Genomic DNA, 17,541 nt, shown 5'->3' on the forward strand with positions numbered 1-17,541 from the left:
TATTAGTTTTTATGCAAAAAAAAAAAATAAACTCTCTTACTTTATTATATTATTTTACCATTTTTTAATGTTGGCCAATGGCCATTGACTCGAATTATAGATAATTGTGAATGAAGATGAAAAACTATATGGTATTGTGATCATTTAATAGTTAATACACACAAAACTATTGTTATTTGGTTTTAAGCATCATCATCATTATTAGATGGCTGTGCAAAACTATTTGTGAATGGTTGAGTTTTGCAAAATAAATGGCGCAAAATTGGTTAATTAAATACATGTGGGTATTACGCAGTATATTTTGAGGTTTATGCATAAAAAAGTGGTAAATACTTTTTTATTTTCTTATAAAGAAAATGGGAGCGAAAGGAGTATTTTGTTTAAATTCTTCAAAGGAAGCTTGTTTTAAAAAAAGGAGTCTTAGAACGAGTGCTAACAGAACCACTTCAATTTCTTAAACAAAAACTTATGAACTAGTGATTTCGACATTACTGCTGAAAGCCGTTCCTTGGAACATTGTTGTGCTTCTAAAATACTTCTCTAGAACTTGTTTTAAAAAAAGTAGTCTTAGAACGATTGCTAACAGAACCACTTCAGTTTCTTAAACAAAAACTTAGGAACTAGTGATTTCGCCATTACTTCTGGAACCCGTTCCTTGGAACATTGTTGTGCTTCTAAAATACTTCTCAAGATTTTTCAAGGAAATAGTTCTTTGACACAAGTTAAACATTGCTATTACATCATTATTTCATGAAACGTATACTAGTTCCGAAACAACTTATTGGAACCAAATGAAAAAATTCCAAAAAATAAAAATTAATAAACAGATGGACATTATGTTACTAGGAATACCTCTCAAATGATTAGTATTAATGTAATAAATACGAGAAAAATCAAAAATATATATATATTTTTTTTTGTAGTAGACCTCAGTTCCCTACCAGCGATTAAAAATCTTGATCTCAGTACAATATGTTCAATGCGATCTGTTCGAACTGGGCCTAAAAATATTTGTAATTTGAGGTCATCGCGAGAAAAATAATTAAACATTTTGTTAGAGTACTATATACCTGGTGCGCAAAACGTTAATGCACATCGATTGAGAGTTTTCTACGTACGATTCGTAAAAAGGCTGTTCCTTGGCACCCTTTAATGGTCATTTCCAAGTCTAAACCAATAAACACACTCTAACTTTCGCACTTTTAAAGATAATTTAACAAAATTTAATATAATCTCTTCTATTATAATAATGATGAAGTTTGTTGAAAATTCTTGAAATCGGTCCATTATTTCACTTAGGTCCCATACTACTCTATCAATAAATAACGCTTTAAAGTTCACAATTTTGTTAATTATACCGGTATATATATGACCCTTAACAGTAGCTACTGCCGTTTTTCGTAATTTTGACCCTAGCTCCCAAACAAAGTAATTTTTCTGCAAATTTCTTAAAAGGCCATAACTCACATATAAACACTAGTATTATGTTTAAATTAGGCTAAAGTATGTTTTTTATAAACTTAAATTCCAAAAGAAAATTTAATATTGATCGGTCCATATTTAACCCTATAATAAATTGCTTGAGTATATACATATGTATATCGGTCGACCATGCCCGACTGCACTTTCTTACTTCTTTTTTATTTGTTTAAGTTCCCACATACATATCAAGTGACCCAATGCAAAAACGAAATTTGCACCAAGGAAACGAAATTTGCACCAGAACTGCCGGAATTAGAGGAGGTCAAAGTTGGACATTTTGGTCATACAGTGTTTTATTCAAATGCGTATAACTTTTCACCTATTAGTCCTAGCAAAAATTGTAGAAAGGAGTTCAGATAGCTATTTCATCAATGTTTCGAACATGGTTAAAATTAAAGTTAGAAATAAGTATAAAAAATTTTTAGTCAAAATTAGAACCACTTTAAAGAGATATCAGTTAAAAAGAATGATAAACTAAAGATTACGACGTCAAGCGAACATAATTAAAACTTTCTGCGCATATAGGAGCTCTGACGTTAACAACATTTAAAATAAGTCTCATTAAAAAAAAGTAATATTATAGAATTAAAGAAAATCACATCTCTTACATAATTTTTATGTAAACAACAAAAGATACATTTTAAAATACATATGAATAAACTATTAAACTAATTAAAAACAAAATTAAAATTAGCATAAACCTATAAACAAAAGTATTTAACCAGACATGACGAAACCACAAATATGTTAAAAATTAACATAGTAACTTTATGAAATCATAATAAAAAAGTCAGAAAATAAACTAAACTTGTTTCAGATTTTCTTTAAAAAACACGTGTATAAAAATTTTTAATAATAACTAAGCAATAAATTAGTTATTAATTAATAATAAATATTTTTAGACTTACCAAATTATAAATACAGTTTGTTAATTTTTCGATTTCTCTACAGGAAACTACAGCATGGAAAACACTGACATCACATCCAAATTCACTGGTACAATTATTACCATCACGTGCAATGCGTGTGGTGCAAGAAGTTGTAAGGTCATTTCGTGTAAGTATTTTTTCTAGATCTGCATAAAAAACAAATAAAATAATGAAAAATCTAAACACTTAGTAATAAAAAAAATAAAACAAAAATCTTTATACATAAATTAGCACCATAAATTGATTAATACCAATAATAGTTATTACTGGTACACAAACAATAAAAGTAGTAATAATAACAAAGCCAAATATGTATTCTGCAACAAGCCATAACCAAACTAAACATGCATTCTAAGCAGCCAGCAAGTGTCCTTCAAATAAGCACAAGAAACGACCAACACTTTATAAAGCAAAAAAACTAACAGTGTTATTATTATTCGGTTAAGCAGAATCTAATATACCCACTATAAAAAATTTCAGAGAATTTCGGAAGGCGGTCCTACATATGGATGCAATTTTTGTTTGGTATTGAAAATAATCAAAATCAGTTAAAGTTTTCACCTAGCCTTCTTCAGAAAATACCTTTAACACCCATAATTGGATTTAAAATACAACTACCGATGAATATCGATATGAACAAGTATTATAGAAACTTAAATTTCTATCAAAATTTTATGAAGATCGGTTCATCGGTCCCCATCCCACCATATAAGGTTCAATTCAGAAAATTACTTGAACGCTCATAACTTGCTTCAAAATTCCTGTATATCAACGAAATTCGACAAAAATAAGTTTTATTGAATGGGCCAATATAGCGATATACAAGATGCTAGTATAGCGATTTTAATTTTCTCAAAGTATTTAGAGAGCTGATGATATGTTTTTGGTCATGTAGATCCACTAAGGAGGGTTTTCTTAAGTATCTTACCTAATATTAGTGATACAAGAAAAATTTTAAATGTACCTATATCTACTCTTCAAATAAGCAGATCGGGGTCTGGTACTTTTTTGAAATTCGTACTTTTAAGGTGTGAAAATGTGTAACAAATGTTAATTTGGTACCTTTTTTGGCCCTTTATAACTTTTTAACTAATAAACAAAATAACATTTTTGTAAATATTTTGAATATATCTCCCAAAATTATGAGACACCCGTTTCGTACTTTTTTAAAATTCAGTCCTTTTGGGGGTATTTATGGTACTATATTTTAGCACATTAAGAAAACCTTTTCGATTTATTGAAGTATTCCTATTAAATTACGGTCTAACTCTGTAATATTTGTTGAAACAAAATTTTTGCAATTTCACTACGGAAAAAAGTACCAAAAAGGAGAAATTTAATTTTATTCAAACTCATTGAGAAAATTTTTATAAAATTTTAAAAAGTAGTTTATTTCCTCTCTCAAAATAAGCTTTTTGGAATTCGAATACTAAGGCCTATATAGGAACAAATTCGAGTAAATTGTTTGGTACTTTTGGAAAGCACAATTTTTCTGGAACAAATGAATGCAGATTTGAATCGTTTGAGTTTTATCTGTGATATATAGATTTAAATACGGAACATTTTGTAAACTTAATTCTCGAAAAAGTATAAGGAAAAAATTTTACTCTTTTTATTAGTACTTTCCACTAATGTAGAATTTATTCCACTTTTGGTACTTTTTTCTTTCTTCAAATGATACACATTGTATGTTCTACAATATGAATTCAATACACATGATTATTAAACATACACCGTCCTTATTGAATAACATTCAATTAGTACCTTTTATCTCATAAATGGTACTTTTTGAATTTTCTACAATATTCAACCTAGGAACATAAATTTTAACATACATGGTCTTGACTGAATAATATTCTGTAAATGGGAACTCTTTGGTACTTTTCCATTCTTCAAATGGTACTTATTGGATTCTCTATAATGGTTAACCGGAACACATGACACACGGTCCTTATTAAATGAGAATTTATTGAGAGAGATTTTTGTACTTTTTCGTTTTTTCCTTCGTGAATGAGAATCTACTGAAAGGGACTTATGGTACTTTTTCATTAATCAAATTATATTTTTTGAATTGTATATCATATTGAACACAGAAACATAAAATTGTTGATTAAATGAGAATCTATTAGAGGTATTTTATAGTACTTTTTTTCAAATAGTACTTTCGAAATTTTCTATAATGTGGAAGCTTAACGAATGAAACTAAAAATACAAGCTTCTTACTGAAATTTATTCACGTGATGTTGAAAGTAAAAAACTGAAACATTAAACAAAATTTTAATAAATTTTAATTTTCTATAAAAGTAAACAAAATTGTGTATGTATTTCATTTTGGTTAGGGTAGCGAAACACTCAGGGTATGCTAGTAATGACATATATAACTTTTTAAAATTTTATAGAGCGTAGTCCATGACGCAAAGGAAAATCAATTACACTAGCTATTTATATATAATAAAATTTAAAATATGTAAATCTGATAAATGAGTAAATTATGGTAACAAAAAACAAAAGAATCGATTCTTACACATGTACATAGTGTAGAGGTTGGTTCGGAAACTGATTGGAAATTTATGACACATGGCATAACCGATTTTATAACAACAGAATAAACAGTTATGGATTTCTAAATTTTTAATCAATTTAATTACTAAGTAATAATTTCCCTTTCGGTCAGAATGGAATTCTGCGAAAGGTCCCAATATTTCGATGTGTTACAAACGAAATGATAAAATCAATATAACTCGCATATTTATTGATGGTGGACATAAAAACTAACTAAACTAAAATTTCCACTTTGATGTTGAATAAAAATTTAAAATTGGTTGGGAAAACAAGTAATTTCTTGGCAACATTTTTAAAATATTAAACATTAAAGAGCAACAAAGATATTGAATACAGATTATTTAATACTAGATTTTGTTTTAATAAAAAATAATTGAAAATATTTTTTCCTTAAACCAAAATTTAAACCCCAACAGCAATTAGACGATGGTGATGACGATGACCATAAAGCGTAAAATTTTAACAAAAAAAAAAAAATTGAGCATTCATGTTACAAACTTGCAGAGAAGTCCAAACAATATTAAAAATATTTGAAAAAGAAAAAAATTAAAACGAAACAAGTTCATTAAGATGACCATGTTCATGTATTTTTTTTATGATTAGAAAATAAAATTTTACCATAAACGTTTGATAACGTCTATAAGTAAAATGCTTTTTTTCGCCAAATATCAATTGTTAAAGTTTTTCTATGATGATGGTGACACCTGTCACTGAAAACAGCCACTACCATACAACTGCATGGTATTCTGTGTCAATGCCTTTATGAATAGTAGTCCGTCCGTCAGACCATGCTGGTGTTTAGTTTTACGATCTTAGTAGTGCTTGAGTACATACTTATTTATCTAACAAATTTAGTTAAGTATAATAAATGATTGTTTTTTTTTTTTGTGTAAGAGTATCGAACAGATGAGATCGTCGTCGACCGTAGACACAAGTAGTATTATTATGTATTTTAGATATTTAACCGTAAGCTTTTAATTTTAAAATACTGGTAGTGATACTGAACTGTTACTGGTTGCTGATATTCGTTTTCGTATACACTTAAACTTGCTCACTAACTATTATTAATGATTGAAGTTCAATACAGTTTTGTTGCACTTAAGCAAAAAATATATTAAAAATAATAAAATAAAACTGGTCAGAAAATTTGGAAAACCTGTCAGATTATGGATTGCATAAGTTTTAAGAGATTGTTGCCTAAGATTACTTACATATGTTTTATTTATAATTGCATACTAATTTGGCCTAATTTGAGATAAGACATTATAAGGGAAGATGCATTTTGAATTGTGGGAGAAGATGTTGATGATTTATTAAAAAAAAAAAAAATAAGAGAATTAAATGATCCTCTTTATTTGAAAACTTTAACGTATACATGATCGAGTGAAATTTATCGCAAGTTTTCTCTTTATGGTGACGACACTCGATATCGAACAAGAAATCCAAAACTTTTTATATTAATTACGATATAAGAATGCGTTATCGAAGCGAACGCATTTTATGTTTATAGGTTCAATAATTCAGAAAATGAAAAAAGACCAATTAAAAGAAGAAAAAGTACCAATGCTGCATGTTTAATTTTGCATTTCTAGGTTCAAATATTTTTATGATTCAAAAAGTACCAGTTAAAGAACAAAAAGTACCAAAAAATTCACTATTATAGATTTTCATTTTATGTTTTAGGTTCAATAATTCAGAAAATCAAAGAAGTAAGAAATTACAGTGGCCTATGTCGTCAGCCCTACACCAGTTATGAAAATAAAGTGTGATTTATCATAATAAAGCATTTATGTTGAATTGTATATTGCCTTCGATATATTTAAGTAATCGATAGATGAAAAACTAATATTCTCTATATGTGGGGGTTGGGGGAAAATATAGAACGATTTCACAAAATTTTGCTGATGGATGTACGTTTACATAAAATGGTTTTATGCTGAATTTCTTCTCGACATTAGTCTTTTAAGGCGAATTTTGGTCATTTAAGTGCTTTTCTGATGGGGGGCTTTGTATGAGGGCAAGGATCAAATGAGGCCCGATTATTTCTAAATTCGACGCGCCGAATTTTGAAATTATATTTTATACTAATCAATTATATTTTATACTAATAGTTGTGCCCCTTTTTCTCGAGATACGAGTATATTAAACATAACTAAGTGCTAAAAAGCTCAAATCGGATGGTCCGGAGGCTAGGAGGCTAGGTGAAATAATGGACTGATTTTAACCAATTAGTAGGGTTCGCCCTTGGGCCAAAAGTATTAAGCATACCAAATTTTATTGAACTATCTTTAAAATGGCGACCTGTATTTAGATTACAAGGCACAGACGGACGGACGGACGGAAATTGCTTAATCGACCTAGAAAACAATTCTAATCCTATTGGTATACTTTATAAATATTCAATCAGTATGCTACGTTTCTAGGTTCAATATTATAATAAAAAGTAACAGTTAATGAACAAAAACTACCAAAAAATTCCCTCTTATAGATTTTCAATACATCAGAATCCTAATATACTTGATGGTAGGTTTCTAGATTAACTATTGTAGAAACACCAAAAAGAACGAAAAAGTACCAAAAATCTTTTTCTACAAATATCAATTCACTCGGGATTCTGAATGTTTAATTTTATGTTTCTATGTTCAATATTATAGAATATTTAAAAAATACCTTGTGAAGAACGAAATAGTACCAAAATCTCCCCTCTTATAGGTTCTTATTAATTCCGGTTCCAGTTTCTCTCGGACTTTTACCCATATCTCCGTTATTTATAAATCTATTTTTCTGACTTTAAATAGCGAAAATGTCGAAAGCATGCCTAATAGAATTATTGAAGATTCGAATCTCGCAGATATCTGATGTCTTCCGAAAACTGATTTCTAGATACACATGGACTGCCGGGACTATAAACTGGTGATGTCACTTTACTCCTCGGCTAGTCCTTGGTATGATTTGTCATGGGGTCTAACCAGAGAACCACATAATCTGGTACTACGGGTAGCCAGTTACCCGCAGGCCTTGCCAAACCTTATATCTAGAGTGAGTCTGTCGTATGTTGTTGGGTTGAATGGTGATGAATGAAAGGTATCTTATACAAGTGATACGATTGAATTTTCCTTCCTTGTCCAGGTATGTTCAGAGTATACTCTGTGCATACCAGATTTACCACAGTGTGTCACTGTGTGTAAGAACAAAGTCTCGGATTATTTTATGGATGCGTACTTCGGCCTACCGGTTACGTTTCTAGGTGCTGTTTCCGTCCCAACAGAGGCCATCCCATCTGCGTGGTTGTAAAGGGAAGTTAAGCAACGGGGCAGCAATGGTCAGAGGTTGGATAGCTCAAGTACTTGAGCAAAGTGCACGTATACTGGACTGGAACTTCCATATTCGGGCGGTGGTGAGTCGCCAATAAAACTCACCCAGTGGTTGAAAAAGACCACCGTGAAATAAGGCCTTCAAGTCAGGTGTTCACGTAAAGCACTTCGACATTCATACACACGGGCAGACAGACGGACAAGACTTAATCGTCTCCACTATCTAAAGGGACTCGGAAAATTATATTACAGAGATTACAAACAGAATGACAAACTTATGTATACCCTTCTCACAAAGGTGAAGGGTATAAAAACAAGAAATTTTAGTTTGAACGAAAACCATATATGTAGTATGTTTGTTTGTTTGCCCTCCAAAAACCAAATTTCGGCAAGTTTTCATTTCTAGTTTATATTTTTGCAAAAAAAAAAAAAAAAACATTTCATGTTGATGGATATTTAACACTTTATAAAATATTAGAATCTACAATAAATTTTATTTCAAAGATATATGGTTATCAAAAAGACCACTCCTTAGCGACCTTCAAGCAACAGGTGAATAAAAACATTTGTTTCATGTGGACATAATTGCGCTAAGAAGTAAAACTAACAAATAAATAACACATATAAATCAAAAACCTACTAAATAATTTAAAATATCATTTATTTTGGAATGTGTTTTTTTGGCAAAGATATTCTAACAAGATGCTAAACAATTTTAGAACTTTTGCTAACTATTAAATATTTTAACCAAATAACCGTGTCAAGGTGTTTGCAAAACAACAATAAAACTGAAAATATTTAATATTTTTGGCAAATAACAGCAAACTACTAACAAATTGTATTAGAGTGCATTATTAACAATTTAACATACATTTCTACATTTACAGAAAGATGCCCAGGTGGTGGTGACAACATCGGCGGGTAAAGTAAGGGGACGTTTTCAAAAGTATCGTTCTGGTGAACGTGGTGGCTATTATAGCTTTAAAGGCATTCGTTATGGACAAGCACCAGTGGGCGATAGAAGGTTGATAAATTAATTTAATTTTGTAAAACTAGTTTTTTTTATATAAATTTGTTATTTCAGATTCCGTGCTGCAGAACCAGAAAAAAGTTGGTCTGGCATAAGAGATGCCTCAAGAGAGGGCAATAGTTGTCCCCATAAAAATATGATTTTAGATACTTTCAAAGGCAATGAAGATTGTTTGTTTATAAATGTCTTTACCGCCAAATTGCCTAAGGGAGAATAGTAAGTTTTGTTGATTTTTTTTTTTTTGGCAAAATTGAACAGTTTCAAATAATGTTAAAATGTATGTTTCAGTAACCCACAGTTCCCCGTAATGGTTTGGCTACATGGTGGTGGTTATTCTTTTGGTTCTGGAAACACCTTTTTATATGGTCCCGATTATTTAGTAGCAGAAAATGTTGTATTGGTGACTTTGAATTACAGATTGGGACCTTTGGGTTTTTTGACGGCAGGTCCTGATGCTCCTGGTAATCAGGGTTTAAAAGATCAAATTTTAGCCTTAAAATGGGTGCGAGATAATATAGCCGCCTTTGGTGGAGATCCTAATCAAGTTACTGTTTTTGGTGAATCGGCTGGTGCTTCTTCGGTACAAATGTTATTATTATCACCTTTAGCTAAAGGACTATTTCAACGCGCTATTTCCGAAAGTGGCTCGGCTTTAAATCCTTGGGCTATGGGTGAAAATTCAGTGGCCAGAGCTTCTAGATTAGCAGCAAATTTAGGTTATGTTGGTGCTAATAATACACAAGAGATTTTGGAATTCCTAAGAAGAGCTCCTGCCATGAAACTAGTGGAGGCAGCACCTACAACTCTAACCGAAGAAGATTTTAGAAATAATATTGGTTTACCCTTCGTTCCTGTCGTTGAGGGTTATTGGAATAAGGAGGGAGAGAAAAATGTCTACTATGAAGCACCATTTATAACAGAATCCCCACAAGACTCGTATAAAAAACAGAAATTCCATAAAAATATACCGTATTTGACGGGCTATAATACACATGAGGCCATGTTGTTTATAAGACGTAAGTTGGAAATTTTACAGAAAAACTTAAAAAAAAAAATTATTTTAAAGTGAAAAGTTTAATAAAACATCAATTTAATGTTTTTTTTATTTAGGTTTACGTAAAAATCCCCAACTATTGCAAATTATAGAAAATGATTTTGAACGTTTGGTTCCCCACGATCTCAATGTTACAGACCAAAGATCCCGTGTCAGTCGTGATATACGTCAGTTCTATTTAGGCTCAAAACATGTTGGAATTGAGTCGGTTGATGAAATGATAGCGGTAAGTGATTTTAAAGAAAGTGATAATTCGAAGTGGACTTTTATAATCAATGAATCATTGTTAACTGTTGCACTTTAACAATTAAAAACAATTTAATTAAAAATTAAATTAAGAAACTATATTGAAAATTGAATAAAATTTTCAAATTTTTAAGTTCGAAATTATAAAATGTATGAGGTCTTATGATTTGAAGATTATTCTAACTCGAACATAACGAATTTTTTTAAAAACAAGTAAGAATTTATAGTCGGGCAAGACCGACCATATGATACCCTACACCAGTGATTATGTTACAAATTTTGATTATTTTTTTAATAATAAATTATTTAATTTCATGTTTAACTTAATTCAGAAATATTTTAACAATTTGTTGATAAAAAAGGGGTTTTTCTAAAATAGGGGTTATGTGGGGCAGTTGGGGGTTATATGGTCCTATCCTTATAAATTTTGGTAGAGGGATCTACGCCTACATCAGTTATTTATGCAGAATATCATCGTGATATTAGTTTTTATAAGAGAACTTTTACCATCATAGGATAGTGACAAATGAGGCCCGATCATTAAGAAAATCAGCAGAATCATTAAGACTTATATAAAACTAAGTTTTGCCCATTTTTGGAGTGATACAAGAACATTTAATATATTTATGAGCTCAAAAGATCTATTCGGGGGGTACGGATGTATGGGGGCTATACAAAATAATGAACCGATTTTAACTTTTTCAATAGGCTTCGTCTTTGGGTCAAAAGAAGAGGTTGTGCCAAATTTCATCTAATTATCTTGAAAATTGCGGCTTGTAGTGTGCGCACAAGGTTTACATGGACACACAGACGGACATAGCTAAATCGACTCAAAAAGTGATTCTGAGCCGATTAAAATACTTTAAGGTTGATGTATGACCAATATTTATCAGCACAAACGCATAATACCCTCCCCACTATAATGGTGTAGGGTATAAATATTAATTTATAATTCTGTTTCGCCAATAAAAATCTTCCCAATGCTGTCTTTACGAATTTTCTAAACTTTTTTCCTTTTATGAATTTTTTACTATAATTTCAATTTCGTATTTCTTTCAGTTACTTACCGATTTAATGTTCCTGCAAGGTATTAGACGTACAGCCAGACAACATGCAAAATATAGCAATGCTCCCGTCTATATGTATCGCTTTTCATTCGATGGTGCTTTGGGATTATATAAACGAATGTTAGGCCTTCAACGGCCGGGTGTATGTCACGGCGATGAAATGGGTTATTTATTCAAATTTGGTTTCTTTAATTTAAGTCTGGATCCAAAATCCATGGAAGTACTAGTCAAAAATCGTATGGTGCGAATGTGGACAAATTTCGCTAAATATGGGTAAAATAAGAAAAAATTACAACTTTTTATATAAAAACTGATTATAATAAATATTGTTTATATTTTAGCAATCCCACCCCACCACATATAGAGGATAATTTACTTACCACCACTTGGCAGCCTATAAATCCCAATGATGTTATGCAAAATTTAAATTATATGGATATAACAACAAATCTTGAAATGAAAACAAATCCGGAAACTGAACGGCAACAATTTTGGGATTATATGTATGAGCATTACAATGGTAATGCCATGTAGTTTAAAAAGTCCATATACATAAATATACATATAGTACATAAAACCATAAATACATACACATAACTTGAGTACATTTTTGTTAAACATAATACATTTTGAATAAAAAAAATGAAACCGACAACACCATCATTACATTCTACTTTCACAAAAACATACACACACTAAATATTTAAAACAAACGCTTTTTAGAACAATTTTACTGTTTAGCAACAAAAAACTATTATTAACAATTTGTTATAATTCTTAATAGTTTTTGTTACTAAATTCAGCCAATAATTACCCTAAAAATTTCCTTTTCTCTTCTAAATCATTTGCCATTTTTTTATGAAAAACAAAATAATAAAACATTTAACAGTGGGTGTTTGTTTTTTAACATTTCACAAAATAATTTTAGTTTAGTTTTAGTTTTTAACATAATTATTTTTTATATTTACATAATATGTTATTTTTTTATTTAAGTTCTTCTTTGAATATAAAAAAAGCATTTAATAAGTTATTGTTATTGTAATCATTGTAAATAGTCAAAGAAAAAATATGTATACAAAATATTACAAATTGTTTTTCTCATATGTCCACATATTTGTTTAAATTATTTCCAAATAATCTGTTGTTTAATATAAACCTTTTTTTATACATGTAATAAAATTGAAAATTAAACAAAATTAATTATGTTGTAAGTTACTTTTTAGCATTTGCTAAAGTTGGCAGTTGTGAGGAGTGATAGAGATACATTTGTAATAAAAATATAGTATCGTCTAATGTTAGTTCTGCTTTTGATAAAGTTTTAATACGTGTCTTAACTTTATCGAGTATTTCACGTTCTGGTGGTGTTAAAGTTTCAAGTATCTACAAAAAATACATTATAAATATTTTATTTTAAATAATAGAAATATTTCCATACTGCTTACCTCTGCTATATATTCCTCCGATTCTCCTCTTTCTTTCATGGTGGCCACAATACTGTCTAATTTTTGAGATTTTTCTATTAAACGTTTATGCTCATTTTTCTCATAATTTGAACGAGTTATATCATTGTACAAAGCCTTATAACAAATATCCAATAACATTTTGCTGATCTATGGAAAATATATTAAGAAATATACCAAAATGTATCACAAAAAATTGTTTAAAAATATTTGAGTTTACCTGTTTGTGTTTCAAATAAAATAAATAAAACGCCTTTGCCGGACCACTACCACCACCGCCTGCTTTACGTATAGTTTTGATTTGCAAAAATTGCTCCTGAAATAGATTATATGATAATAATTTAGCTTCCTTGGCTGGTATCATGGCTTCTTTTTGCAAATCTTCCTGTTCAATATATTTTTTCACACGAACTACACGAAATATCCGTGAAGCCTTTGAACCAAATCTTTCGGTTATAACATTTTCAACGCATGCCAACGCTAAGTTTTCAAATGCCAATGACATATCGACCACATATTGCCCACCACCCATTTCACCTATTTTACGTATGAAACCAAGGGAGTCATCAGCTGAAAGAGAAATTTAACATTGTGATTTAAGAAGTTATGTTTAAAAAGGATTTTATACCTATAGATGCCACATATTGTTCCAAATGTCGAACTAAATCCAAATTGCTGGAATTTTTCTCAGCATATTGTTTGACTTCAACAACAGTAAAAGGATTCGAATATTGCTAAAAAATAAGAAATATATTATTTTATTTAAACATGCTAAAATCTCCTTAATATTTAGATAAATAAGCCTCGAAAAAGATCTCGTTTTATGTCTAACAAAAAATATATTTTTTCGTAAAAAAACACAATCCAAAATCCTTAATAGGAATTTAATAGTGAATGGACTCATAATTTTGAAAAAAATCTATGAAAAAATTAATAAAAACAAAATCCTTATTAACTAAATAAAATTTCTACATACGAAAATGGGTAACGATCCTGCAATCACTCATATTTTAGACCAAAACCGATCATGATCTGTGGTCATAATTTTTCTTACTAAAAAATCTAGAATTTTTAATAACCCTTCCAATCGTATGTGATCACTGCAAGGTTATGTAGATATGAGGCAGTCGACATCACGTCTCGATCCACCCATGAGACATTACATGTCCATGTTCAGTGTGGAGTCAAACTAGGCTGAGGCACGAACAAAAGATAAAATACTATTTTCATCAGTTCTGAATGCAACGTCGGATTACCAAAGGTAACAATCCTTATCATGAAGTCGTTGTATAGAAGGTTAAGTCTTCTAGCATGCGCACCTATTTTACAGTACCCCGTCAGTAAGGGAGACGTAGCCAAACACTTAAAAGCCTCAACAAGCTGTGAGACTTTCTACCATCATAGAGTGGACAGGTCTGTCTATAAGTTGAGCAAGTTGTCAGGGATGCCCATTTAATATGAGCAGTCCAAACATCATGCTGTTCGCCATCTCGCCAAAAGACGACCAACATTCGCGAACCAGTCTGGATGAGTCAGTTAAAGATTTGATAGTAGGCTTGTTGCTTGAAGCTCATACATTTATTAAATAAGGAAATGTAGAAGCCATCTACCACACCCCTTGCTGACTTACATACATCTGCTAAATAAAATAAGTCATTCGTTTTCGATACTGTGACGCTCTTATCAGGAAGGAGGATGGGAAAGCATTAGTTAATGTTACTAGGTATATAGGTCGCATTACCCAGGATAGAAACATGTTCAGACCCGTTAAAATTTAGGGCAAGTTGATGGCCATAATATTAGCGGGTAGCCAGTGCATGAGTTCAAAGTGGAAGAAATTCGCTTATAACTCATATTGTGATAAAGAAGGTCGATCTATGATCATGAATAGTTTTATAAATCTAAAAACTTACTCTTTGCCAAGGATCAGTTCTTTCATACATTTGTTTTAATATGTATCGGAAACACTCTGCAGCACTAGCTCCCAGTTTTCGTTCAATTGCTCCTATCATGATGGCATCACGAAAGTCTTGATGAAAACGGCTAAAATTGATTTGCCAATAAAAGTCTGAAATGAAGAAATATATTCTTAAAATAGCTAATAATCCAAACTTTAAATGCCTATAGGTATTAGGTATCATTATAATGATACATTTTTCAGAATAGCGACAACTTACGTGAATCTTTTGCTTGAGTCGCCGGTATAGCACCGGACTGTATTTTCAATAATGTTGGTATATCAATATCCGGTGGAAAGAACAAGTCATAAGGTTCAATATTAAACTTTGGTACTGGATCGGGTTCACCTTCAGTCGGCACTAACATTGGCAGTTTAATCAAATAGTTGTCCTTAATCATCGTAACAAATGTATCACGTATGGTTTCCAACTTTTCATTGATCTCATTGTTAGAAATACATTTTAAAATGACATTAGAAGCGGTTTGAGATCCACTATGTAGCAGTTCCTCAGCGATAGCAGCTCCAACGGAACCATATTTAGTTTGTATTAGATGAACATATCTAAAATATGATATACATATATTTAACTAAATATTTATTACTTAGACATGACAATAATATATATTACCTGGAATATCTGAGTATATACAAAATTTCATCACGTTTCAAAGAATATTCGGCCACAAAGGGATTTGACTCACTGGGTTGAAATTTTATTAACTGATACTTTATCAAAATACCCAAAGCTGTTGAAACCTTGTAAATTAAAAATTTAGTTTTAGTTTTAATCAATTATTTTAATATTGTTTTCGTTGTTTACTTCTCTTCTAGTTAAATTGGAAGTTTTCACCAGGTTATTCAGTGTCCTGGCATTTGCACCAAATAAACAATCACCCACTATTTGCACTGTTTCACCAAAACATTGTTTCAATATCACTGAACATAAATTACCATAATCTATAGACATTTTTTGCTTAATTTTGTTTGTAATTAATAGATTTGTTTTGAAAATGTACAATAAAATATAAACAAAAAGTGCACGTTCAAAAATAAATACACTTTGGCACGTTCTCTGGTTTTGTAGAGTAGCCAGATTATGTTTGTTCTAAATTATACTAAACAGCTGTTAAAGTGGCAACTTCTAATTTAGCCAAGGGAATTTATTATAGAGTTACCAATTGCAGTACATTTTTAAATTTATTTAAATAGAATACACTGCATAATCGACTTTATAATGTGTCGTAATTACAAGAAATAATTTTCATGGTATGATTTTGGTAATACAGTACTCAAAATAGTACTAAATATAGTTTAGTATTAATTAACGGTAATACAGTGTTCGTCACCATAACTTTAGGATGAAAAAGAAGAAGCATACTTATAGGGTCGCAAATCCAATTACTTTAAAAAAGTTGACAACAGCAATCATGGTGAGTAAATTTTGTATTCACCAAGTTTTTCTAATTTACCACGTTTTCTATTATTGTGTAAACTATTGGATATATTGTAACGAAATTTAACACTGTCTATATCTGATTCGACTTTAATATTTTAAATCTTATTTAAAAAATAATTTTGTAGGATATATAGTTTTTTAATTGTTGTTAAAACTGTGCTAACAGATGGTCTTAAAAATGACACGAAATCTGGAAATACTGATGTGATGGATAAGAGGTAGAAAAGTATAATTTTGTCGCTGGGTTTCGACTTTTTTTAAATTTTGTTGGCCTGTTTTTTTTATTAAAATCCTACATTCTTCTTTTAATTGACCAAATAGACAATTTTTATTTATATACTTTATATACTTTGTAACTGCCCAACTTTGGGGACTCAAAAAGCGAAGATTTTTGGGTCATACTAGACACAACTTCTCAGCGATTAAGCCAGTTATCTTTACGCTTAAACTTGGCCTTGTATTATAAACCAGTGGTTTGAACAAGTTATCTATAATAGGCTCGAAGTACATTGTATCGCTAATGTCTAATCGAAGGCATTAAAAGTCATCAACACCGGTCAATATTTAAAACAGATACAAAAAAGTGAAACAGCTGTTTTCATCTTACTAACATTTTTATATTTTGCATAAAAAGCTTCAAATAATCGAATTATGCACTTTTACAACATTTTAAACAGGGAGAACGATTTCAAAAATGCATTCAAAAAGTGCATTTCCATAAATAGTGCACTATCTTAAACTTTTTAATATAATAATTATATTAGAATGAAAGAGCTCATACACAGTAATAGATTGGGTTCTAACAAAATCCGATATGAACTCTCAAAGATATAAAGGTTCAAAGTTTTACACCTTTTTGATTTTTTTGTAGTTTTCGAACAAATTAAAATCGCCATAAAAATCGCGTTTCTTGAAATTTTTGAAAATAAACAACGGAGTTGTTTTATTTTCTACTTCAAGAAGATATATTGATAATATGAA

The 17,541-nt window shown here is 30.3% G+C and overlaps 2 protein-coding genes across 9 annotated transcripts in view; one reads left to right on the forward strand and one right to left on the reverse strand.

The window, feature by feature from the left end:
• The window catches only part of LOC119608974 (venom carboxylesterase-6), a 36,520-nt gene extending 23,648 nt beyond the window's left edge, over nt 1-12,872 (forward strand). For 2 of the 8 annotated variants that reach the window (XM_037963660.1, XM_037963637.1), the window contains exons 3-9: nt 2,434-2,538; nt 9,175-9,311; nt 9,372-9,533; nt 9,606-10,333; nt 10,428-10,597; nt 11,677-11,957; nt 12,026-12,872. In XM_037963660.1, coding sequence (XP_037819588.1) covers nt 2,434-2,538; nt 9,175-9,311; nt 9,372-9,533; nt 9,606-10,333; nt 10,428-10,597; nt 11,677-11,957; nt 12,026-12,218 — 1,776 coding nt within the window. In that variant the 3' untranslated portion in view covers nt 12,219-12,872. The remainder of the gene's footprint in view (nt 1-2,433; nt 2,539-9,174; nt 9,312-9,371; nt 9,534-9,605; nt 10,334-10,427; nt 10,598-11,676; nt 11,958-12,025) is intronic. The other 6 variants (XM_037963676.1, XM_037963685.1, XM_037963667.1 and 3 more) reach the window with 4 other exon arrangements.
• On the reverse strand, nt 12,597-16,187 carry LOC119609023 (DNA-directed RNA polymerase III subunit RPC3). The gene is made up of 8 exons (XM_037963698.1): nt 15,925-16,187; nt 15,733-15,860; nt 15,322-15,665; nt 15,058-15,212; nt 13,773-13,878; nt 13,365-13,714; nt 13,127-13,294; nt 12,597-13,064 (listed from the first exon to the last, which is right to left on the reverse strand). Exons 1-8 carry the CDS (start codon nt 16,069-16,071, stop codon nt 12,897-12,899), a joined length of 1,566 nt encoding a protein of 521 aa, XP_037819626.1. The 5' UTR covers nt 16,072-16,187; the 3' UTR covers nt 12,597-12,896.
• Between the last annotated feature and the right edge of the window lie 1,354 nt (nt 16,188-17,541).

The sequence above is a fragment of the Lucilia sericata genome, unplaced genomic scaffold (assembly GCF_015586225.1).
Source record: "Lucilia sericata isolate MDLA Ls3-8-SP2 unplaced genomic scaffold, ASM1558622v1 Contig000022F_arrow, whole genome shotgun sequence".
NCBI classification, from domain to species: Eukaryota; Metazoa; Arthropoda; class Insecta; order Diptera; family Calliphoridae; genus Lucilia; species Lucilia sericata.